Source organism: Streptopelia decaocto (genome assembly GCF_964273445.1).
Source record: "Streptopelia decaocto genome assembly, chromosome: 7".
Classification (NCBI taxonomy): Eukaryota; Metazoa; Chordata; class Aves; order Columbiformes; family Columbidae; genus Streptopelia; species Streptopelia decaocto.
In genome coordinates this window covers 17,951,578-17,976,457 of record NC_138661.1, presented here as the reverse complement: position 1 = coordinate 17,976,457, position 24,880 = coordinate 17,951,578, and the positions used below count along the sequence as shown (strand labels likewise).

Genomic DNA, 24,880 nt, shown 5'->3' with positions numbered 1-24,880 from the left:
GCACATGATTCTTAAATTGTTGAAAAACTATGATTTGCAAGTAAAACAGCAGAGAACGCAGAAAGCTCCTTTTGTCATTCTCTTCTTGTTCAAAAACTAATAATTTCTCACTTTTGTAGGGCATCCTGAGAATTAAGCATGAAACAGATCGTACAAAATGCAACCTTGGTCAAAACTAACAGCACGCTTGGCACTGTCTGAAGTGGTCAGAGAAGCATAAAAATCCAATGGTCTGATTCTACAGTGACCTGGAAGTCACTTAATTTGCATGATCAATCCTCCTGAAGTCTCCAGTAAGAAGGTTACAATCAAATGGAAAGATTTCTGATACGCCTTTCGTGGCAACATCATAAAAACAAATGCAAATCTGACACACAGAGATGCAAATCAATACTGAGGCTTACAAGCTATTGCAGACCCATCTCCAGCTAGCACCATGAATCATGTTGTTTTCTTTTTCCCTGAGGAAAAAAAAGTACAACATCCATCTATTTTATTTAAATCTTTATTATAAACAATTCTGTCTTCCAGAATGGGATTACTACATACTAGATAACAAAAACATCCGCATCTGAATCAGTTTTAGCTTTTACTAGATTAAATCAGAACCAGCAAAACAAGTTTGTGTGTGTGTGTGTGGTTTTTTTTAAAGGATTTCACCTATTGCAAGAAAAACAGCTTTACAAACATGAAATAGAATTAAAGATACGCATTTGATCATATATACATAAGCAGCTGATGACACTCTGGACAGAAACATACAAGGAACTTCTTTGCACATAAATAGATTTTTAAAAGTACATTTCTTTCACATGTATACAAAATTATTTTGCTTTCTATACTGAGCAAAGTTCTTGAAGACATAAACAAGGATTTCTAAAAGACAAAATCCCACAGATTGCTTAGGATGTGGGCTGTCATGCACACAAGGATATAATAATACAATTTACACAGCATTCCTATACAACACTTGAGTTTCTTATATACATACAAGACACTTTTGTACATGAGATGCCATCTCTGCAATTAAAATGGCATCTCCCCTGAAAGGCTGCATTAGTTCCAGTGTTTGTATAAAAGATAAAACGAGTTTCAAAATGCAGCACCACTTGGCTTGCAGAGTCAAGGATCCACTGAGCTGCAGCTGTAGTGAAGGCAGTGGGTAATCACACTGGCCTATGTGTTTACACAGTCCCCAGAGGGGAAGGTTGAGATGTGGCCCTTGAAGTCTATGTGTTACCTCTATAAAATGTGGCTGTGGCAATTGATTTTAGAAGATCCGTGGCTAAAAACCACACACTCTTGCTCTTTAGCTTTCCCTTTAAGCTACTTAAGGCAAATGTCTGGTTCTGGTTTTGGGGGAAAAGTTTGGCTTTCATGTGACCTTTTCAGTGTGGTTCAGTGACATGTCAATGGTGGGGCTGGGTTCAGCACACGTGACCTGTGAAACTCTTCTTTAATGCAGGTAGGAGGGGTGCACATTGCAGTATTGACAGGGGACCCTGCTAAGCCTCTCCTGGAGTGAAGAATACTCAGCACCTGTGAGGATCAGGTGCTGAGACTGCTGTGGGATTAGGTCAGGCTTCCACTTAATTTAGGCACAACAGTGTCAAAAAAAGGGCTGGGGTTTTGCTCCTTGTTTCTGTTAATCATACTTTGTCCAACTACAAAAGAGTACCCAGGGGACACTCAGATCAGCAGGGAGGTGATGCCTTTTAAGACCTGGCACAGTGTCTAGACAAATGCTACCCAGATGTCAGCAATGTCAAACACACATACTACCAGCTGCACCTGTGGGTTACACACACCCATACTCATACCAAACTGTTTGCTGATCCCCCTGGGGATCCGGAGACCCAGGAGTGCTGTTGGAGCTGCTTCCTCTCATGGGCTCCTCTGCAGTCCCAGAGCTGCCTTCTGGCAGCTTACCCTGGCACTTGGTCAGTAGGGCATCACCCTGGCCTTGCCCCAGGGAAACACTCCCCTCAGTGCTGCTGGCAACAGCTCTGGTGGAGGCCACTGTGGCTGCCTCCCCAGTACGAGGGGCTGGCTTGGGTTTGACTTTAGAGGAAGCGTGGGATGCGGGCGAGTAGTGCTGCCCAGGGCTCACACGCTCCTGTTGCTGCACGTTCAGATTGCTGGTGGATGCAGTGGGTGAGGCAGAGAACTGATGGCAGGAGAGGGGCCTCTCATCTTTTGGTGAAGCCAGGGAAAGGCGCCTTGCGTCGAAATGCCGACAGCGGGAGTCAACGCCTTGCAAGGAATCTGCCGCCTTTGCGGACTGTGGCCTCTCTCTTAATGTTCCCTGGGCGCTCATTGGCGAAGAAACCCTAGCAGTCTGACTGACGGCATCCTTGCCCCCACGCAGGTCTGCTGCTGACTTCTGAGGGCTCTCCTGCCTGTAGTTCTCCGGGCCCGTGGCTCTGAGGAGATCTGCAGAGGCCAAGCTGAAGGCCCTGCTCAGCGACGTGCTCCTCCTGCCCGCAGTGCCGGGCTGCTGAGGCTGGGCCAGCTGCCGCACCCCACCGGCCGGCTGGTGCTGTGGCGTGTGAGAAAGCTTAAGGGACCCCTGGGAGTTTGACAGAGGCTCAGGTTCAACTTGTTGGAGGTTTGGCTTCATGTAATTTCCAGGCTTAGCCATTCTTCCTTCTTCATTGGCGATGGCCATCTTTACAGTTGAAGCAAGAAGACTAGTGGGCATCTTAGCAGTTTCCTTTCTGGATGGCTGAACCAGTACGTTCCCAGTAGTTGAAGGCTCATTTGCTTTCCTAAAATAATCGCTGAGCAAATCATCTCTGTTACTGGAGGTGTCCTGGTGTGAGAAAATATGCACATGCCACATTAATGACAGCACTTTTTGTTCAAAGAATCATGCAGAGCTTCATGTTTTTTCCCACTTAAATTCAACCCAAATACAGCTATAGATTTTAAATTTAAAGTGGGGAACAGAAGATAAAAATGTTTACTATGGGTATAAATCGAAATAAAGGAGTAACATGCTCATCATAGTTAGATTATGACAGCCTTCTTTGCCAGATTAATTGTCTTAAATTAAAAAAAAAATAATCTCGCTTCTGGGCAGCAGCTCTTTTACTTCCTTTCACATCAGCCGCTGTCACTGTAACATCAGTATCATATTAATGACAGCCACTGATATCAGCAGATATCAGCGATGGTCTGTCAGCTTCCAGAGTACAGTTCATCTGGATAACACTGCTATAAATTCAGGGATGTAACAGGAGAGAATACCCTGGGGAGATGTGCTAGCACTACAAGAAAGTTTCATTGCTTCTCCATGGATTTCCCTCAGCTCTCCCAGTCAATATACTCTATATGTTAAAAGCTGCATATACAATATAATGAAATGTACAAAAAAAATGGAGGAATTATTGCTTGCTCACAACAAACTAGCAAATTTCAAGTCAGACAATTAACCTGGCAGTAAAAGAAAATATGCAGTCAGTATTTCTTCGGTATGGTCCACACAATCCAAAAATGGTGGTGTTTGATCAGCTGCCATCAGACTATAAGTACAAGGCATGCTCAGAATAGTTAAAGGACATGCTGTCTTCACAAAAAACATGCTGAAACAAGCTCATGGAATTTATTTATTTCCTCTAGGGAGTATGTTAAAGCTTAATATACTCATTTCACTAGTGTTTCAAACATTTCTTCCAGTCACAAAACTCATTTGCTGGAAGTGAACACCATCAGTGATAAGAGAGTAGCAGGAAAACTTCTATGCTCAACTAAATCTTAAAGTGTTAGAGTTATTTTTAACTTCACTTTAAATTGCTGTTGCACACATTACCATTACATTATGGCTAGTCCTCAAAAACATGCACAATTATGAATAAGCACTGGAAATACTTTATGAGCAATTAATGCAAGTGATCTGTCAGCCTTCAAAATAACAGCTAAGAGTTACAGTACGGTTCTATAGGTATTAATATGCTAAGCAAAAGCTGTGGTAAGTTGGGAGCTGTTGCCTTCATAGCAAGAACAATGGATACCCCAGGGATATAGAGTGAGGTGGATCTCCTATTTCCCCTGCCTGTTCTGTGCCTCACGCTGTCGGGACATGAATGACTGAGGACCGATTCGAGTGACTGTGAAGGTTCCTGATGGAGGGAAGGACATAGGGAGTAGCAAGAGGGACACAGTGCATCAGCTTCTAATAGAAATTGGTGCAATGAAATCATTTCACTCTCATTTAAACTGCGCCGACGCTGAAAAGGAACAAGGATGACAGAAAGAATGAAAATGGAGACATGGTCAGGTAGTTACAGAGAAAAAAAATAATCCAATTTTAAACATCTCTAAAAGATAAGAACTGTATTGAGGATAATGTGGGAATAGGAGGTATACTTAAATATTGCTCTGAAAAGTCAAGGAGCAGAATTTACTGATGCCATAAAACAGTACAGCTCTGTTCATTTCAATACTGTTACCAAAGCATTCATGAAACAGAAACATCTGTTCCCTTCCACTATCAGTGAATTGCTCTTAAAATATTAACATGCTCGATAATGCACTGCCTCACTACTGCCTGAGCAGAAATGCCATCTAGAAAATAAACATTTGTTTTCTGACAAAGCACTTCAGTGTGCAGCAAATTCTTGCAGTCATTGAACCAACAGCACCGTGCCAGTCAGCACCCAAGCACACAGCACGGTGAAAGCATCGAGAATTTCCTTCAGCAAGAAAAATATTTTCTCTCAAATGTACTGATGGTATTTTCAGATCAGCAGATTGTTCTAACAACTGCAGATTTTGCATTTCAGTTGAAAAGTACTGTTAGGTTTCATTCCTAATAACAGATTTAGCAGCTCAAATGTATAAAGCAAACTTATCAGTTCACAAATAAAAATACCTGGACCTAAGAACTGATTATATAGTAAGAAACTTTGTCATTAAATAAGAAACTTTGATATTAAAAAGTCCCAGCAGCCCAATACATCATACTTGCAGTGAATTATCTGCCTGACTTGCCATAGCTGATACACCAAAATAAATCAGCAGAGTGGTCTGTGAAAGTTCATCTTGCCTTAGTTGTTGGAACTGTTTCATTCATTTTGCAAGATTCGGTAGTTCTCTGCAAGTCACACACATAAGAAAAAGGATCTTTTTGTCTTTCCTTGTTTTCCTGTGCCCTCATCCCCCTGAATCAGCTTTGAATAGTTTTTTGACATCTGAGCTGGGCTATCTCGCTCTCTTTACTTACACTTGGTGGGGACAGCCGGTTGCTCTCTTCCAAGAACTCCTCCAAAGTTACCATCTCACTGCCAGGTGAGGCAGAACGTTGCCTGCCTGTGTAGGACTGGGATGGAACACTCTTCAGAGGCGCGTCGTAAGAGATCAAACCATTCCTGTGGGAGGACTCGTGCCTGCTGCTAGGGCTTAAGACGGCAGAAGCAGAGTGAATGGGGTAGGTGTCTCGCAGCAAGGCTGGTGCCTCTCTGCTTGGCATCATATCTTCACTGCTGAGGCTCTCAGTTCTACCATGGATATGATCTAAGGAACCTGAGGAGAAGCATAAATATCATTAAAGAAACACTTCTTCCCTCGTTGCAATAGATTTCTCACTGAGGTAGAAACTTTATTATCCAGGGCCACTCTCACACAGACTAGGTGGCATTTTTGACCTTACTTTCTTCTCCTGCAGAACTCAAGGCAGTCACAATTTGGAAAATCAATACTACTAAATGTCTTACAGTACACACTTTGGGCCCTTGTGTTAAACAAGCACAACTACGTGTCCAAAGAATGGGTATAACAGATAGTAAGGGGGCCTCTTTACCACTAGGTGATTTGCCAGTGTTGGCTATGTGTGATCTGAGAGCCAGAACCTGCGAGTGGGAAAGCAGAGAGTGAATTTTTCCACAGTGCCAGGTCTCCCGCTGTCTTTTAAGGACACACAGCTTCAGAAAAAGCAAATCTCCAGAGCACACTGATTCCATACACAAGCTGTGTACACACTATGAACAGCAGAGACCTGTTGTAAAAGGAGTCTTAAGAGTGGCCTGATACTTCCCACAATTTGATGCCAGTCAGACTGAAGCAAAACCAGACTGCCTGCCTTAACAGCCACCCCTTGCCAGAAAATGTGGAAAAATACTTCTTGCCAGCAGTTTTGATTCCCGAGACAGCAATGTCCAGATTGCATAATCATTACTATTTCAAAACAACAGTCTTAAATTTAATTGAAAGGAAAAGAGCATTTTAGACACAGTTTCATGGAATTTCACTTCCTTTTTCTCAGAACTCAGCCATAAAAGCTTTACCTTTCAAATTGAGAGGTGAACTACTGCTGGAAGCGTTTCTACTGCTCTCTAGACTGTTTGGCCTGGACACTGAAAAACACAAAACAAGCATTGAACAAACAGATCTTAAGTTCCTCTGATTCTCTAAAAGACTTGGCTACAGTCTACCTTCTGAAAATAGGTCCTGTGCAACTAAGTCACTTTGAAAACATTAACAACATAATATACACAGGATGCCAAAGTCTGCACAGTCAAGTTTTTCAGGATCAATCTTGTTTTTCTCACTTATTTTTTGCACACAGAAATATGTTCTGAGTTTTGCTTTTACAGCAACTATAAACAAAGTAAATACTGAAGAAGTTAAACAATAAGTTGCTGTCTCTTTCTTAGTTAATTTCTTTGGAAGAAGCTGGTAACTAGTCTGCAAATTAAGTCTTCCACAAAGCCTAAGCAAGCAGTGCTGCTGCTGCACCAGTGTTGTCACCATGAACCCACATCCCCCACTCCAATTTTTTTTTTATTGCTGATCCACACTCCCTTAAGGAAAGAATTGAACATTGTCTAGAAAAATTAACAATACATCTATAGGACTTGCACTAAAGGGTCTGTTGCTGGGGCAAGGCAACTCATCACAACGTCAACACTGTTTTTGAAAATTCATTTTAGGAAAATGTCCATTAAAAGCTTCTCAATAGAAAAATAGAAGTACTTAGACCCACATTCCCAAAATGGTGTTGAGTTACTACATCTCATTTTCTCATTTAATTTAAGTAAAATGCACCACAACAGTTCACGTAGATGCAATGCAACCAGTCTTAATGTGGAGGTTTAGGAGCATTCATATATGCTACAAGCTTACCATGCTGTCTGGTGCTCACAAACTCCACCTCAGGTGACTGTTCACATAGATTATCTTCTGAATTATAGCCTGCAAAGAACAGAAAACTTAAAAGACAATCATAAACCCAGGAAGGTTAATCCTTCAGGTCAGTCTCCAACACATTCTAGCAGTACAGAAGACTGAGGTGATCAAAAGGGTTTTATAGAGCCAACACTGGAAGAGCAGCCGTCTTGTAACTGCTGCTGTGAACCACTGGGCAGGGAACCACAGGAGAACCGACATCCAAATGTGGTCTGCCGAGCCAATGGTGTTACAAGAATAAGGAAACCTTGCATCTGATCAATTAAACCATTAGGCAGATAAAACAGGAGTGAAAAAACAGCGCTCTGTTGTTGTACTTGGATGCCACTAGAAGCCACGTTTCATCCAAGCAAGAACTGTGGAGTCGCCTGACTGGTACTGACAGCTGGCATTTCAAATGCACCGCGCACCTTTCGGTCTGCTCTGGAGCCTGGAGATGGGGGTGGAAGTGTGCAGGTGAATAGCTGAGCTGGAGCAAGTCCTGGCACCCAGCTCCACACAGCTGTGTTTTGTTGCAAGGTCTGCTGCGATTTCAACATTATCATTGCTGCCTCCGTGGTGGGAATTCCTCTTGTGCTTTAGGTCCATTAGCACTGAGGGGGAGAGAAGTAAATAAATACAAGTCAAGGAAAAATAGCCTTAGGAGATTTCTATTTATCTGCCTATACAAACATGACAAGCAGGCACAAAGAAACCGCACAACAGAGGCGCTAGTTTTGCAAGCTTTTCCATAAACAGTTCAGTATTGGATAGGAAATTTCTGCCACCAGTTTTTCAATCGTGTGCTCTCTGTAAAGTGTGGGAGTGACAAGGGCTGCTTAGTGCCAGTGGGAGGGTTGATATTATACATGCAACAATTACCATGAAGGGAGGAAGAAAAGGAGCAAAGAGATGAATGCAGAAAAGGTGAGGTGTGAAATTCCCATAACATTATTCCTTGCAGGTACATTTTTATGAGCACTTACTTCAGTAATAAAATAGCATATGGAAAGTGCGACAGAACTCGCACTCTTATTCGAAGAGAAATAAATGTTGGTTTGGAAATTATCTAGCGTGATCTGCATACTAAGCTAATTGCTTTGAAGTTCAGATCTTTGCTGTGGTAAGAGCTCAGTCCCTACAAGGTTAAAACTCTGCTGTTCTTATGATGCTCTGGTGTAATGATTTCTAAATGCAATTCCTGGAATCTTAGCACGAGAAAAACAAAAACTACCTGCTAAAATATTATTTAGATTCCGAAGGCTGACGACATCTTTCCTAGTGATGAGGTAGGTTAATTCATTTCTTGTAATGTGAATGTAACACTTTAAGGCACACATAAAATAGAAGAAAATTTAAAGTATTTACTATAGGAAACACCTTTAATGAGATGCAAGATTCTAGTTTTCTATTTCTATGGATTACTTGCTTAACTAACTAGTAACTAAATAATGAAAACACAGCAGAGTGCAGTGGTCAAAATAAACAGCTTGCAGACACAATGGACAGACAGTTAGTTCAAAGCGCATAGCAGCAGCAAAGCTGTATTAGAGAAATTGGCCAAGCTACTGTTGTCTGAGACGACTCCTGGAAGCTGAATTCAGAAACAACGTTTTCTCCCACAGTCTGCGTGGGCTCTGCAGCTCAGGGCTGGCACTTTCTCTCAGAACTGAAGTTTATAGCATGCCTGCAGAGGCAACTACTGGTTAAAGCTTGCCATGCAAATCTATATTTCTAATTGACTTGTAGATGTACTTCACAGCTTCCACAAATGCCAGAATTATTAACTGCCCCAGAGACATAGTTTCTCTACGGATCCCAAAATGGGCAGCTGCTGTGCCTGTGTCCTTGGCTGTGCCACCGCAGGACCCCTGCTCAGAGCGAGAAGGGGGATGAGAGCTTTGGGCCCCTCTGCTGAGCTCCCGTAGCATATTGCCCATGGTGCACATATTTCCCTAATACAGAGAGGGAAGTGGAACCACACGTTCATTTCAGAAGTGGCTATCAGGCAATAAGAATTCTGGGCAATGGATCCATGATGAAGGTTATTCCCAATCTTAAGAAAACACATCTACTCCCTTCTTCCAAAAAAATAGAAATTAAAAAAAAAAAAAAAGAAAAGAAAAAGAATCTGTCAAAACAGAAGCTACAGAAACTGAAACCAGCTCAATTCAAGATGAATTTTCATAGCTGGAAATGTGAAACCTTGCTAAACAGCAGGCTTGAATGCAAACGTCAAACCACTTTGCAGAGAATAATTTTCCCAGTAGCTTCCACTCTATATTCAAATCTAGACTACTTAAAAGTAGACAAAGATGTTAAAAAACCTGCCATTTTTAGCACTTAGTGGCACAGAATATTGCAAAAATCTCTAGGATTTGAGACTGCTTATATATTAGTATTTGAGCAGAGCTACAACATTGTAGAAAGCATAGCAACAGCAAATCAATTCAACACTTTAACTGGACACGATGCAAGTAGGTGACTGCAAGAAAATATCAAAGCGTATAGCAACTTCACTTACTTACAACATGCACCACAGCCAATATACATACGCAAACTGTATGCCATGAGGTCCCCTAAAATGTGCTGCATTGAAGAAATGATCCACAGTGTGCAATAGTGATTCATCTTCTACAGGAAAACTTAAGTCCATGTTCACTAATCTGTACTTTTATTTAGAATATTGTAAGGACATGCTGAGTGTTTTTATTAAGGTCTGTGTTCTTTTAAGGCACGTAGGATTTTTTTGTTTGTTTAAAATATTTTCAGAAACAAATGAAGGTAAATGCTAAAGAGAAGGTGTTAGAAATATCCCAATTCCGGGAAAGAAAGAGGTTCATTAGGAGAGGATGGGATGTCGGAAGAAGACCAGAACCGCAGCCGACTAGAGACAGACTGATGATTCGATGGAGACTTAGGAGACTTTTCTTTATCCTTGATTTTGCTTCTCAAAAAGGCAATCTTTTTGCGCTGCGCAGCTAAATTGTTATCACCCGGGTAAACCAAAAAGAAGAAGAAGAAAAAAAAAAAGTAAAAAACCCCTTGTAAATAAAACTTAAAAGTGTCTTAAAACAGATTCAACTCTACACAACCAGTTAAAACAAAACAGGCTAAACAAACACTAACACATATTTGGAGGATTGATTAACAGCCAGTCAATCATAGTTAATCTGATTCAGATTAACACATAGATTCATGCATATACATAAAATATAAACAAGTCCATTAGGAAATCACTGTTAGGTCTCCCAAAATGTTTTCACTTAATTGAGGAAAAAAAAAAAATCAATTAAGAGTGCATGCTACTTGGCAATAATATAGTGACGTTTCCTAGATGCCTTCTAGGCTTTAATACTGATGCTCATCATCTCAACATAAGCATTTTTCATACAACATCACAAAGAATGAAGCCCCAGAGACTTTCTTTTATCACTGGCACTCCATGAGGGCCTTGTTCTGTGGACACCCAAGCCCAAATTCCCAGGTTGAGCTCTAGATGCAGGTTAAACACTTAACATCTCCTGGACTCACATGCTGACACATACACTTTTATTTTAAGAGAATCAACGACCTCAGAGAATTAGAATGGAAAAAGGGAAACGTAAAACCCAACCAAGACAAGAACTTCAGACAGACAGACACTTGCCATCGTTTATAACAACAATTCTACTGTCCTCAGCTGCTCCCCCTTCTGTTTCACATGCTCCCCAGTGGGAAGACAGGAATTATTATTTAAAGATTAATTTCAAAACTGCTTCTTGAAAAGTATTCCTGGAGGACAATGATATATATGTAGAAGCTGACAGAAGTGATCTCAATAGAATAAGTAAAGCTTGGGATATATGCTACCTTTATTAAAGATCACAAAATATTTATTTTGAGGAGCTTTCTTTTAAATTCCCCTTAATTAGGAACACTTGATCTATTTCATGACCAACTAAATAGAAAAATAAATAATTCTATCTTGCTTACGTTCCCCTAGAGTGTTCACAAAAAATCATTTGGACATTTTACATTAAGAAATTCTTAGTTTGATTCAAAGTCAAAATGTGGTGTTGTCTGCCAAATCATTAGACGACAATAAATTAGCATTTTTCAAGTGATTTCTTTTGCATGTGCGCCATCTCCTGGCAGTGGCTGTCAGACAAGCTGTTACCCAGTTGTTACCCATAATGTTATATGGTCCAGCTTTAAACTGCTTTGTTGCAAAACTCCAATAAATGAAGCATTTCCACCAGTTTATTCAGTAACATGCAATACATTCAGGCAAATTAAAAAACTGTATACAAAAGATGAAGGGAGAAGAAGCAGACAAAATGAAAAAAAACTAAACCAAAACCAAAACAAAAAATCAACAAACTAAACCTGAAACAACCACCCCCATACACCTATTAGTTTACTGAGCTTCTTAGTTTGGGTTTTGGTTTTTTGCTTAGTAGAAATTTTACTTTACCAAAAAACTGATATAAAACATAATGTGATGGAGTATTAACATATTCTATAGATTAAATACTTGAAAAATATTTTCAAAAAATACTGTTCAGCTCCTGAATTTAGGCTGGGCATTCCTTACCTTTGTTTGAAGAACCCCCCAGGTTCTCTCTCTCTTCCATAGAGTTTGACCCTTGAGAGGTACTGTCCTGAGTCTCTTGTTGAAGTTTCAGTTTTTGGGATGCAGATGGAGAGTTTACAGTCTCTGGGGATTCAGAATGCCATGGAGGGCTTTCTGCTGCTGGTTTCAACCGCTCCCTTGTAGTTTCCTTCTTTGGCTTGATTAGTTTAACTAAGGCTCTGGCTCCAATCCAGTGGTTTTTCCTGATAAAGCAGGTTTTGTGAATGGGATTCATAAACACTACAAGAAATACTCCCCAAAGAAGGTTACAGCTGTGCTAAAGCCATCACACCATCTTACCTTGTTATTCATTTACTGTCATGAATTGGATGGAAAGAGGCAGCTTGAATTTCACAGAGCTTGAGATCCATTTGTCTCCAAATTAAAAATTATTTTACAGAAATATTTCTCCAGCATGTGAAATGTGAGAAAGACTACCGCTCCCTCTGCTAGAAACCTAACCACACAGATGGACCCATATAAGGCATTTTAACAGTGTGAAAAGCTATACTACACGAACAGACTGAGAAGAAATGAAAACTGCCTTAAAGATTAAGCTCTTTCTTTGCTAAGTCTATCAGTCAGAACTATTTGTGGTGGAATTAGGTTGGCTCTTTTTTGATGTTCTTAATGTAATTTTTTCAAGTCCTTTGTCCCTGATGGACTGCTTTTCCCTTTGAAAGAGCGGCTCCAGAAGCACCTACTACTGCTTAGTCACCATAGTGGCTGTTTTTCAATTAATACTGTTTCAGAGTTCAATATTAAAATAGAGGGCCCCACATGAGGTACTGTGCTCTATATTAACACAACCCCACTGCTTGCAGAGTGAGAATGAAAAGTGGAGAAGACACTGTCCTTATTTCAGATGAAGTTTATGTTATTTCCAGTTACAGAGAGCCCTTTCTCACTCTCACAAATCTATACAACAATAGCAGAAGTAAACCCATATGGGACTTACTTTTTTGGAGTAGGATCATAAAACTTGTACTGATCCATTATCTTCTCTTCAAGTTTTTCCTTATGTCTCCTTAAGGCATTCAATTTGTCACTGTAAGAAGGGAAAAGCACATTCTGAACCATCTGTGTGAAATTAAAAAATTGAAGACTAAAAGCCACCAAGAGAGGAAGGAGACTGAAACATCTTCCTATCGCATAACCTTCAGAATCCTACTGAGCTCATTCACTGTCTGTTTAGGGAGGCAAATGCAAAAGCCTACCAGACTTACTGATGGGTGATTTTTGTGCAGTAAGCATGAAATGTGAAAGAACAACAGTAGATTGGCGCTAGATTACTCACTAATAACTCGGGCAGAGTTTTTTTGGTGGGTGTTAAGATTAATCTTATTTTGTTATTTGAAAATTTGTTTGCTGATTCTTCAGTCTTATTCACAGATCACTGACAATTAGTCAAGGGTTAAGATCCTTGCATAGTTTGAACTTCTTGTCTACATGATAACTGGGTATTTTTTTTCCGTTCTGGTTACTCTGTTGTAACTAGAGAAATAAATAATGTTTGATATTTTAAAGACTGCTTTGGTCTCCTGTGAGCAGTGCCAAAGCGCTTTTGGCAGTGCCACGTAATCTTACTGTTTCTTTACTCATTCTTTTATCAACCTGCACAGTGAACATTAGCAAATCTTTTTTAATTCAAGTAGTAGGTCTAACGTAATTCCATCACAGAACTGCCAGACACTTGGACTAATATGCTTAGAGGACATTCTAGCTATAATTCAGCCAATTTCAGCAAACAATTTCTAACACTTCAACCATATAATCCAGTACTGAAATAAAATACTGTCAGTAACTTCCACATCATCCTGAGGTACTTAGACTAAAATTCTTGGGATTAAGAACACTTTTCTTCCCTATTTCATACCAATAAATTTACTGCAGTAAGAATTGGGTATTTTGTAAATGTACCGTAAGTTTGAACAAGGTACCTTACTTAAGCGTGTCACCCTGTGCATGGGGAACACAACGATGTATACTGACACTTGCATCCTCAAAAACACCATGAAAGTAGTATTTCTTCTAATGCAAATGAGAAAAACTAGAGGACTATGAGTATTTGCTATTCTTCAGGAATCTCAATATAAAATTGCTCTCACAAGACTTTTTGTTGCAACTCAGCTGTTTTCCATGCTCTTCAGAAACCTTTGAGAAGTACCACTGGATTTAGCATTCCATCTTTTATAACCAAGTTTTTCACATGTGTTCATCAATATGATCTGAAAACAGCTGTGCTTGTCCAGGTGTCTCCTGAACATCCCTTTGTGGTAAGACGTGAAGAAATTTTGTAGCTTCTCCCCATTACATGTATCTCCTCCTAAACACCCCCTTTCCTTGCAAGATACCAAGTAGACCTATCATTCCTCTGTCTGTTCTCCTACTACTGATGATTTGTGTTCTCTGTTTGTCTAGATGAGGTTTTTTTAGGTTTCACAATTCAAATCTCTAGTTTTCTTACATGTACTGTTTCTGTTCTTCATGATACTGCTCCTTGTTCTCCATATTCTGCTCCAGTAACATCTGATTCTGCTGGCTCAGAATCTGAATCTGACTCAGGAGATGATGATTTTCTTCTTCCAGATTTCCCTTTAGACGTGACAGCAGCTATTGAACGAGAAAGATTAATCTCTCCTCTGCACCCGGTTCCCTGGAAGCGCATCATAACCAAGCTAATACAACAGCATAGAAACCTAGGATATGAATTGATAAAACTTCAAAGTATATGGCGGTATAATTGTGACCACATAGCTTGACCTTTTATATATAGCGTGCCAAAATCTCCGCACAATGAACGCTGGCACATCAAAAGGAACACAGCAGCGTACCTCCCTACAGCTACTCACCTCACAGTGGTTATCCAGTTTGGTCAGAGAAATATCCATGGACTGGTGCTGTTCTTTCAGTTCATCGTAGCGAGCCTGCCAGCGATTCAGCTCCAGCTGAGAGTTGTTCAAGGAAGTTTTCAGTTCTTTAGTGTGTGAATGCAGCCCTTCATACTCTGCCTTCAGCTGGCTGTGCAAGAAATTCACCCTAAACATGAAGAAGCCAGCAGGCTTATGAAGGACACTTCATAGAAAGCACCTCACATTCAAAAACCACAACATCAGCATGCAGCTGTCACTAAATCAAACATTAAGTTCCAAAGACTAACTCCTAAAGACATTTTTATTCTATGCACATAATGAAAGTAGTAATAGCATTATAAATTGCTTCAAAACTACAGAAAAACTGAAAGGAAAATAGATGGAACATAAAACTGCTATTTCCTCAATGTGTAAGAAACACCACAAATTTCTGAGGCACAATATATTTAAGAGCATTTGGATATAAAGACAGCTCTATTTGGCACAAATAAAGAACAATCAAAGAATTTTCTTCCTGATGCATGAAACAGGAGCATCAAAGTGTCCTGAACTGTGAGACGTTGAAATGTTGCAAGATGATACTATGGCATTCTTTTATAGCTTTTGGTAAATCTACAAATGTCTACAAATCATGAAGGCATAAAATTAAATAAATAGGTAAATAAAAAGATAAAGTTCTGCATCTGCTGACAGATAAAGCCTTGCTCTCTGCCAACCTTGCTATGAACATTTTGCAACATCTTCCTTTGTCCCCAGAGAAGCTGAGTAGAAAACATAAAGCTTGAGGAAACCTGCTTTGCAGAGCTCAGCAGTGTTCTCAAGTACATGACAACTGGGACAGCATATGAAACTTTCATGACTGAACTTAATGTGATTTTTTCAATATGATTCAATCTGATATTGCTTTAACTTGATATGACCTTGACTCCTTACTTGTACCAAACTATTTCTGAAAATGCCTTTTTAAGTATGAACAGTAGCACTGAACTGGTTGTAATAGAGAGAGCCCCAATAGGGATACAGGTTGTGGGAGATGGTATGATTTAGTGCTGCAGTATGTAAAGTTCAGATGCTAGCTCACACAAGAAGCTTTGACATGAGCTAAGTTACCCAGCGATCATATGAATCAATAGGTCCACTCTTAATAACAAGAATCAAGTCTCTCTTGGGTATTAACAAATGGCAGCTTTCTCTGAGCAGCAGAAAAGAAATAGCAACGGTAACTCCTAGAACTAAAACATATTGTGTAAAAAAACGGTAACGTGGTTCTCCTTGAGGGAAAAAAAAACTGGGTAGGAACCATTTCACGGAACTCTAAATATTATTGGGGGTTTGAGGTATTTGTAGTTCTAATTAAAGATGAACACTTTGAAACAATTCAGTACAGAAACACTTGTGAACTGAACCACACATGGAAGCTTGTTTTGAATGAGCTAAAGTCCCAGGATCAGACCATGTTTGAAGCATCGAATAACAGTATTTGCTGACAGTGTCCATGAAGCTGATAATCTTAAATTAAACACAATCATCAAATTAACAAGATAAAAATTGAGAAAAATTAACGGACATTAATTAAGGTATTCTGGAGCTATAGTTAACACAACACAGCAAAACAACTGTGTATGTTGCTGCATTGACTTTTTAATTATATATACAATAATTTATCAAGGTAACCATACCTGTCCAGTTCTTCCCTCAGCTTCTGATTTTCCCCCATAGTTACTGCATTTGATCTCCTCTCTTGTTGCAGAGCCGCTCTCTCAGTTTTTAGAACTATTTCCAACTCTTCCAATTCTGCTTTGTGTTTCATTAAACTGTTGTATCTGCAAAAACAAGAGCATCATATTCTCACAGCCTTCATTTAAACATTTTTCTTCCCCTAGTTTAAGATGTTCAAAAGGTAACACCACAATGACCAGGAAGGCGTGTTGGTTTTTTTTGTTTGTTTGTTGCTCGGTTTTTGTTGTTGTTGTTGTAGTTGTTCTGGTGGGGTTTTTTTGTTTGTTTTTTTTGGGGGGTGGGGGTAATTTTTTTTGTTTGTTTTGTGGTTTTTTTTTCCCCCATCTGCTTACTTTCATACACATTTGTGTGGTTGAACAGCTAGTAAGGCTGAAGAATTCTGCACTATACACAGAAATTCAGCTTAGTCTATAAGTCTAACAGGGAAGCTTTTAGGAAAAAAACCAACTGCATTCTTTAAGCAAACTGGAAAGCAATTGCCAGAACCTTATTTCAATTCCAAATTCTGATCATGTGAGTCTCCATGGTGAGTTGGAAACTGCACCATTAAACTGGAATCCCATTCACAAATAACTGCTAGTGGCAAGTTTGAAAAACCTGACTAAAGAGCAGAAAGCAGTATCCAAAAACCAACAAGAAATTGGTGGAACTGTTTATTAGGTAATAATATAATGCATATTAGGCAATATGCATAGGTAACAGCATCTCGCATAGGTAATAATCTCCTGCATAATCCAGGCAGATGATGAGGCCAGTATCGGATGATGGCAAAGCACCTGGGGCCGATTCACCTGCTTGGGTAGTTCAACTTGTTTTCTAGTGAGGAACCCAAGAGCCACAGCAATGTTCACGTCCAGGTTCCCTCTGTTCCCTAGTGCACACTGTTTGTACACACATCATTCAGGGCGAGGAGACGGGCAGAGATAGAGGGCAGACGCCATCAACTGCATCTTTAATTTCACCCTCTGGAATGCTGAAATAACAGAGGTGTGGAACAACTGCCCTGACACTTGGCACAGGCATTGATCTGGCAGGCTCAGCCTCCCTGAGCTGCTGCACCACCTGCATTCAGAAAACACTGCAAAGAACGAGGTGGCTTGAGACCACAAGACAGCAAGCTGTTCTCAGAAGGTTTTCTTTCCTCTGGTGGCCTCTGTCAGGGTCTGTGCCCATACACACACACCAGCAGAAGCCACTGAGGACAATGGTACAGTGAAAATCAAAAGTCATCAGTACATTTTTCCGTGGCTTTGATAAAATGATATTGCCCTGAAATATCCCTGGGCAGATACACCTGTACCAGCCATGCAGAAATACCCTTCTAAGCAATTTTCAAAGAGTAACTAGGTGGAAGATGCAGGATCGTTTGAAAAAGCTGGAGAGAACAAACATCATCTATCTGCGACTCTTGTCCCAGCAGAGATGACTGCAGAACACAGTTACTCTGCAGTCACGAAAACTTCCAAACACAAACAAAAGCATCAGACAGCACCAAATACACTGACTCCTGCCAACTTGATTTTCTTTCAGGCTACCATTCCCTTCATCCCAGGGTCAAATTACAGCTTGTCCCAAATTCCAGTCCATTGAAGGGCCACACAGAAAAGCACCTGTCTCCTAGACAAAAGCTGCTTTTTGTTATTCATTCCCAGTAACAGCAGTGGAGTTTAATTAACCTTATTTATTTGGTTTTTTCCTCCATTCAGCACCAGGACATTTCAAATTCAATGTCTGTACAACAAATGGAAGAACCTGAAAGCAGAGGAAGGTTTCACATCCAGCTCCAAGCAGGACTTAAGACAGACTGTGTGCCAATCCAGAGTCTGAAAAGACAAACTCCACAGTCAGTCCCTTGGCAGAGATCACCATGGCTGCCTCTGCAGAAACTGTTGTGAATTCTTTTGCTGTTTCTGTATGATAGGGCTAGTCCACTCATTTTTATCCAAGCTCTTTATATTATAAAAGGGCTGCTTAGAGAGAAGCAGTATACTGGTCCAGTTTTATCAGCTTGGCCCAGCTCCAAATGCTGCCTTTGAGCATGAGAACCCCTGAGGTTGACCACAGCTGCTCCGCTAGGTATTAGGTGGAAGGTAAGAAAGAAGAGACTGTTGGCAAAACTGCAAGTGATTCTGCATGGAGTTTATCACTTGAGCAGGATTTGTGCAACCCAACAAGCTCTACCACCAGGGGCAAGGTTACACATCCTGTAGGCTATTCAGCACATTAATGTTTGCTCCACTTCTTCAAGCATCAGGCACTTGAACAGAGGGGTTTTATAAATATTTTCTTCTACATAAATAAATAAATAAATCCATTTTAGCTCTGACGGAATCCATTCCTAGTATTGAACAATTTTATTACTCTTTACTCCTTTTGGCTTTCACTCTTTCTGCTGCTTTGTTAGGAGAAATACTGTGGGTACGTATTTGTGACTCAGAGAACTTTAAAAGTGCTCAGCTATGACAAAAAGCATGTGGCAGCCAGCACTGATAACACAATACAAGTCACTGCAATATGTAAACCCTCCCCAGCAGGGATTCTGTTTTTCCAGTGATATGAGCTTTTCCAGTCTCTGCAGGATTAGACTTCTCCAGAGTAAGCCACACAGAAACACTCAAGGATCTTCTAGCCAACTATAGTTAATAAGTTATCTCCCCCTAGTAATGTGAAATATGTAAAGCAATTTAAAAAATGCAGCAAGAGTTCAGCCAATGTTCATTGAGATGAACACCGCAAAGACAGGAAACTGCTATTAAATGGTGAATGATCCTAACATACTAACTCTCCTTTTCTTGCTATGTCAAACCCACATGTCTGTGATTTGCTGGGCTATGACAGGCCATTTCACCACAGTTACACACAACCCATTATTAAATCCCCACTGCAGTGCCAATACTCTGCAGACAAAGCTGAGGGAGGTTTAATGAAGTTTGATCAGGTGCAGAAAACATTCTGTGGTTAGAATGCATCAGAACAAGCTACACAAACCTTGGGGACCCTGGCTGTACATGGTGTTAGGACTCCACAAGCTAAAGTTGCTGTAGAATTTTCTAGACGAGCTGCAGACATAGGTTTGCGCAGGAGTGCAATCCCACTTTAAATAACAGAACTATGATTACAATGCTTTCAGCAACTGAGAAAAAACAATTACAATTGGGACAAGCAAAATCTGTCTCTCAGACACTGCACAAGCAAACTTCTTGGCTGCACTGAGCTGCTCTGGGAAGGTTTAGCAGGTGGTGCATTCTCGCTGAAGTTGAAAGTGAGATATTTCATCTTCACAGTTAAATGCCTCAGAGTGGCAAAAGAAAACAGTTTTCTTACAGCTGTTTTTCTAACTTTCGCCCCTCTGCTCCCTCAGCCAGCTGAACTGCACACAGCACACGGGGGGAAAAACAAAACACACACACAAGAAGTGGTTGGTCTCTTTCCTCTGACAGGCAAATGGAGACACATGCTGTTCTTGGACAAATTACCTTGATAAGCCTTTTGAGACTGATCTACTGAGGAGGACGCTGCACTCTTTAAACTGCCAAAATCAACCTGCTTTGAGAGTACAGAAAAGGCCACCATCTGCTCCCCTGCAACATCTCTCGCTGGCAGCCCCCAGTCCAAATTGTTAAAGTTTAAAATGGTGATTTGAGCACTTACCACTAGAGATAACCTAATTTTGAAAAGCCATGTTTTCCTTGGGCTACAACTGTTTAATAATTGGTATTCATCAAGACAAAAAAGAACACAGCAAACCACCTCAACACACTGCAGTGTGATAATCTCACGCAATGCCACAATCAATGAGAACCATTAATCAGTCTGAGAGAGGCTTGGTAAGCAGGAGCAGTGCCTGCGTAATCACTTACAGCTCATTTAGTTGACAGCCGAGCAGCTGTCCTGTCCCACAGCCCTGGTGGATACTTTAATCACAAAAGGTTTATTTCTGCACTTTATCAAAATCTACTGCACATTGTATTGCCAGCTCCTTAGTCTTTGAGAAAGACAAGTTTAATACCACTTTTTAGTCCACCTGCAAAGATTACTACTAAGTTGCTCTGAACACTCATGGTCTTGCACAGAAACAGAACCTAAATAACAGATATTTTGAGGAAAATCACTGAATTGTAAAAGAGAAGTTGAGGGGTGGGCAGAGCAACATTTGTGTAGCAGTACATTATCTGTGTTGTTCAATCCGTGCACAATTGTCAGAAAATGACAGTGACTAGAGACTAAACAATACACAGATTACTCTGATTTCACAATTCAATTGAAGGGCCCGAAGCAAAAGCCTCAGACTGCGAGAACTAGAAGAAAATAAATAATACATCACTATCTCATCGTTAGCTCAATACGGCTTCCTTCAGAGAGCCTCTTTTGTGACGAGGTTGATGCCACACACAGTCTTTGATGATGTAAATTTCTCAAGGCACATGCTACTCACACACAGGTAATTACCTAGGTGACTTGCAGACCTTACTGTATGACTAGAAAAGACATCCCACATAGTGGAACTGCAAGAATCTGTTTTTAAGGTTGCATGTTATTATACCACAGATTCTTAAACTTATTAAAGCCATTTAATGTACTTCTGACAAAGCATCCCCAAGACCCGGGCCCAGGTTCAGTAAATATTACCAGTCATCTGTAGCCTGCCAGCTTTAAAGGTCTAAAATCTACAGCGCTGCAAATATTTTGATGTAATTTCCTAATGACAGCACGAATGACAGGACGCTTTCTCAGGGGAAAAATTTATGTAGTTTCCGTTTATAAGTGGAGACCAACATTTAAGGCTAAAATTGTAACATGGGCACGTTCCAGCTACTCTATACCCCTGAGCAGTGACCGTACCTCTCACCCAGACCTTTGTGCTCCATATCCAGGGTTTTGTGTAGTGTTTTCAGGCAGCTGTGCTGGTTTATTAGCATTTCATATTCTGCAGACTGCCGTTCATGCAGTGAAGCAAGGTGTTCATGGTCCTGAAGCAATGACTCATACTCAGCCTTCAGCTGCTCCTTCTGTTTCAGTAGATTTTCATTCTCATTCTCCTTGGCTGTCTGCTGATTTTGGAGTAGAGAATTCTGGGCCATCAGTGAAGCACTCTGGGAGCTCAGGGTTGAATTTTCTACCTAAAGTTGCTCAAATAAAAAGCAGGCATTACTTATTTACACCTACTGGTACACAAAACAAACGTAGTAAAAGCTTGTAATTGTATAGAGTCAATCAAGAATGCATCCATTGCTTTGTAGACTTAAGACATCTATGGACAATTTGGCACTATTTTGATATTACTGCTGGTAGTATGCACCATATAAAGCCATGCTATTAGTGTTCTGAAAAGTATCAGGATAATCTCCAAACTGAAAAACCCCACTGTTTTACTAATAGAAGCTTTTGAGCCTGAAGATCAAGATGAGCTGGAATATTTGCAACTCAACTGCATCTCTGACAATCACATACAAAGCCAAAGTTGTATACAAGTAATGAAAACTTAAGTTCACCCAAACTCAACAAAATTAACTGCACCACTGTGTATGGGGCAACACTCCTAACAAGTCTGATTTCAGCAGATAGGTAGGGCATTGATTTTATATGTTGCTTATATACTTCAATTACATGAGAAATAAATAAAAAGAACAAAGGAAAACATGTGAACATAAGAGGGGAAAAGCTTGAGAAGGGCAATTCACATTAAAGAAATCAGAGCTGATCCAATGTTGTCCTTCAAAACTGTTCTCTTTCTCAAGCTAAGTTTATTTTTTCAAAAATTAATGTTTAAGAGTATCTGTTTTCCACTGGCAACTTTGACATCTTGTCTGACAGTATGAAAATGCTGACTGGAACCCACTGCTACAATGCCTCTTGGGAGCTGACTTGTGTCCTCTTCCCTTTTGTTCCAAGGTCTTTCACAGGCATGGCATTAACAGAATTAAAAAGCAAAGATCTTTTATTTCAAAAGTGCAGCTTCTAGAACAACACGTCTGGATTTTGCTGTACTGACTTAAAAATTCTCTCTAAATAATTACCTTCTTAATGAAGGTAGCTACAGAACCAATTTTCCTCCTAGCTCAGAGAAATTCAGACCTCAAATTAAACTCCACCTTACAGGCCTCATCATTACATCACGAGGTTGGTCTACCAATACAAATATTTTCTTATTAGCTGTCATCTTCTCCATGCTACTATAATCAAATCCAGTCACTGGCACAGAGGTGCAATGTTGTCCTGACCTGGAGTTTGGCTGTCTGCGTCTGCAGGGCAGTGTTGTGCTCCTGAAGGAAGACGTTTTGCTTCTGTAGTGTCAGGATCTGATTGTTGAAGGAGACATTCTGTGTTTCCAAATGCTTCAGCTGTTCTTTAAGCAACTGCTTCTCAGTATGCAGGGCTGCATTCTGAAAGAGACATTGCATTGAAGGGGTGACAGAAGAAATGAAACAGCTGTCCTGGTCATTTGGAGTCCTCACAAAGAGGAGAGCCAATTAGTGACGATCATTTGGCAACAAATGTGCAAAAGCTAACTCTTTCCAGCATTAAATAAAGGTAGGACAGATGTTATACACAGGATTAATCCCTGCAATTATGTTATAAAATACATATATAGCATTAAAGTCTCATGCAGTCCTAAGAGACACCTGAGGAATTTGGTAGACTTATGTGCTCCAGAAACCCCACCAGATTCCTCTAAGCAAAATAATCCAGTTTCCAGCAACCCACTCTTGATCACAAGGGGAGTTTGAGATAACATGAAATCAGAGAAGGCTTACATTCCTTTCCAGTTCAATCGCCCTGTCCTTCAGTTTCAGCAGCTCCACAGTAGTTTCTCGGTGTCCTGTTTCCAATTTCTCATTCATTTGGTGGTTGGGAATGTGTTTCTCTGCAGAACACCTCAGTGACTTCTGAGCATACTGCCCATCCTGTTGAGTCTGTTTAAGTGCATCCAAGTCCTTCTTTGCCTGTAAAGCCACCAAGCAACAACCTTCAACACTGATTTAACAGTGGGATTTTATTAATAATGATAGTATTCAGTTCCTCTCTTGGAATGGCTTCACAGATGGGGAAGCTGAGACACAGATAGGTGGAATCCATGTCTCTTGGCCTCCAGTCAGGTGCTCTTTGACTCAAGCTCACTGTCACCTAACAGTCTGTTCTTAGGTGTTCTTAGATTGAATTTAGGTTCAACAGTAGTCTACCTCAGCCTATGCTCTCATTGAACAAAGCAGAAAACCACCATGGCAATGAAAAAAAACATGTGAAAACAGAGATCTGCAAATAGTGGTCGTGTAAAAAAAACACCAAACCCTCCTGCCATGCTCCTGGTGCAACAATTTTGCTGAAATTGGTGCCATTATACAGGGTGTTTCAAAAAGATGGACCCAATTTGAAATCACCATATCTCTGCAACCACAAATTCAACTATCATCTTGATGTTGTCCATACAGCAGGCAGAGGGAATGTAGAGCATTTATCAAAAGGTTACTAAAACCTGATTACACAAAAATTTACAAATGCTGTAATGAGTTATTGTAACATGTTTCCATGATGAAATATACTGCTTTGAAACTGGGTTCATCTTTTTGAAATGCCCTATATAGAAAGGGACAAGAGAAAACAGTCCAGTCAAAAAGGTTTTCAGGAGTGCATGTATGTGGAGTGGGGGATGTAGAAATAACTTGTTCTTGCCAAGTTAAAAAAAAAAAAAAGCACGTGAATCTGCAAAACCACATAATGAACAATTAAAATCTGGTTAACCTCTTACCATATTTAGATCATTCTGTAACTGCTGGTTCAAGTTCAGAGTGTCTTTCACTTGAGCTTCCAACATCACAATCTTCTCCTCTTTCACAGCTAGTGCTGTTTTTAGCGCTGATTCAGTTTTGCTCTCCAGAATCTTGTATTTTCTGAAAGACATGAGAATAGCTTTCTAGCGTCTGCCACTAGGATATGAGCCATCTATGTAGAAGACTTCACCTTCACTCATTCCGAATGTCACCACGTTACATGATACACGTTTGCTTCTTCAGGAATATGATTTACTCTACTGCCGCAGATCCCTACTGATATATTACAGCTGGGAAACCTGCTTTTGAAAAATCAAATCAGTTTTAACAGAGGTAATGCTAGCATTGTTCTACAGAAATATCTAAGAGCTATATAACTTAAAAGTAAGTAATTTTTTCTCTTTGTCCTCTAATGACACTACAGAAATCTCTTCTAAAACCTCTCCTGTAAACTCTTGAGGAGAAAATACCACAGTAGATTCTAAAGACTCCTACAAGATGGGTATGTTTCTCTAATCAGGTCTTACCACAAGACACCTATATAGGTTTACAAGGTTTGTTGGGGTTTCTTTGTTCATTACTACAGGACTTGCAAAAGAATTCCTGGCAATCAGGAACTTCTTAGGCAATATTTATTGTTGATATTAACTGGCGAGTGGATTTCCAGTTACATGGAGTAATGACATACACTGTTCGATAGACACTATTCTTAGTTGTAA

The 24,880-nt window shown here is 40.2% G+C and overlaps 1 protein-coding gene across 5 annotated transcripts in view; it reads right to left on the bottom strand.

Annotated features, from left to right (window-relative positions):
* Nucleotides 1-487: 487 nt before the first annotated feature.
* The window catches only part of CCDC88C (coiled-coil domain containing 88C), a 101,144-nt gene continuing 76,751 nt past the window's right edge, over nt 488-24,880 (bottom strand). For 2 of the 5 annotated variants that reach the window (XM_082058924.1, XM_082058927.1), the window contains 15 exons: nt 24,140-24,281; nt 23,148-23,336; nt 22,614-22,775; nt 21,235-21,512; nt 16,332-16,475; nt 14,632-14,818; nt 14,247-14,392; nt 12,738-12,827; nt 11,741-11,982; nt 7,596-7,778; nt 7,123-7,191; nt 6,285-6,353; nt 5,225-5,523; nt 4,014-4,229; nt 488-2,812 (listed from right to left, as the gene is read on the bottom strand). In XM_082058924.1, the coding sequence (XP_081915050.1) occupies nt 1,799-2,812; nt 4,014-4,229; nt 5,225-5,523; nt 6,285-6,353; nt 7,123-7,191; nt 7,596-7,778; nt 11,741-11,982; nt 12,738-12,827; nt 14,247-14,392; nt 14,632-14,818; nt 16,332-16,475; nt 21,235-21,512; nt 22,614-22,775; nt 23,148-23,336; nt 24,140-24,281 (3,430 nt within the window). In that variant the 3' untranslated portion in view covers nt 488-1,798. Of the gene's footprint in view, nt 2,813-4,013; nt 5,096-5,224; nt 5,524-6,284; nt 6,354-7,122; nt 7,192-7,595; nt 7,779-11,740; nt 11,983-12,737; nt 12,828-14,246; nt 14,393-14,631; nt 14,819-16,331; nt 16,476-21,234; nt 21,513-22,613; nt 22,776-23,147; nt 23,337-24,139; nt 24,282-24,880 lie in introns of those variants that run through there. The other 3 variants (XM_082058925.1, XM_082058926.1, XM_082058928.1) reach the window with 3 other exon arrangements.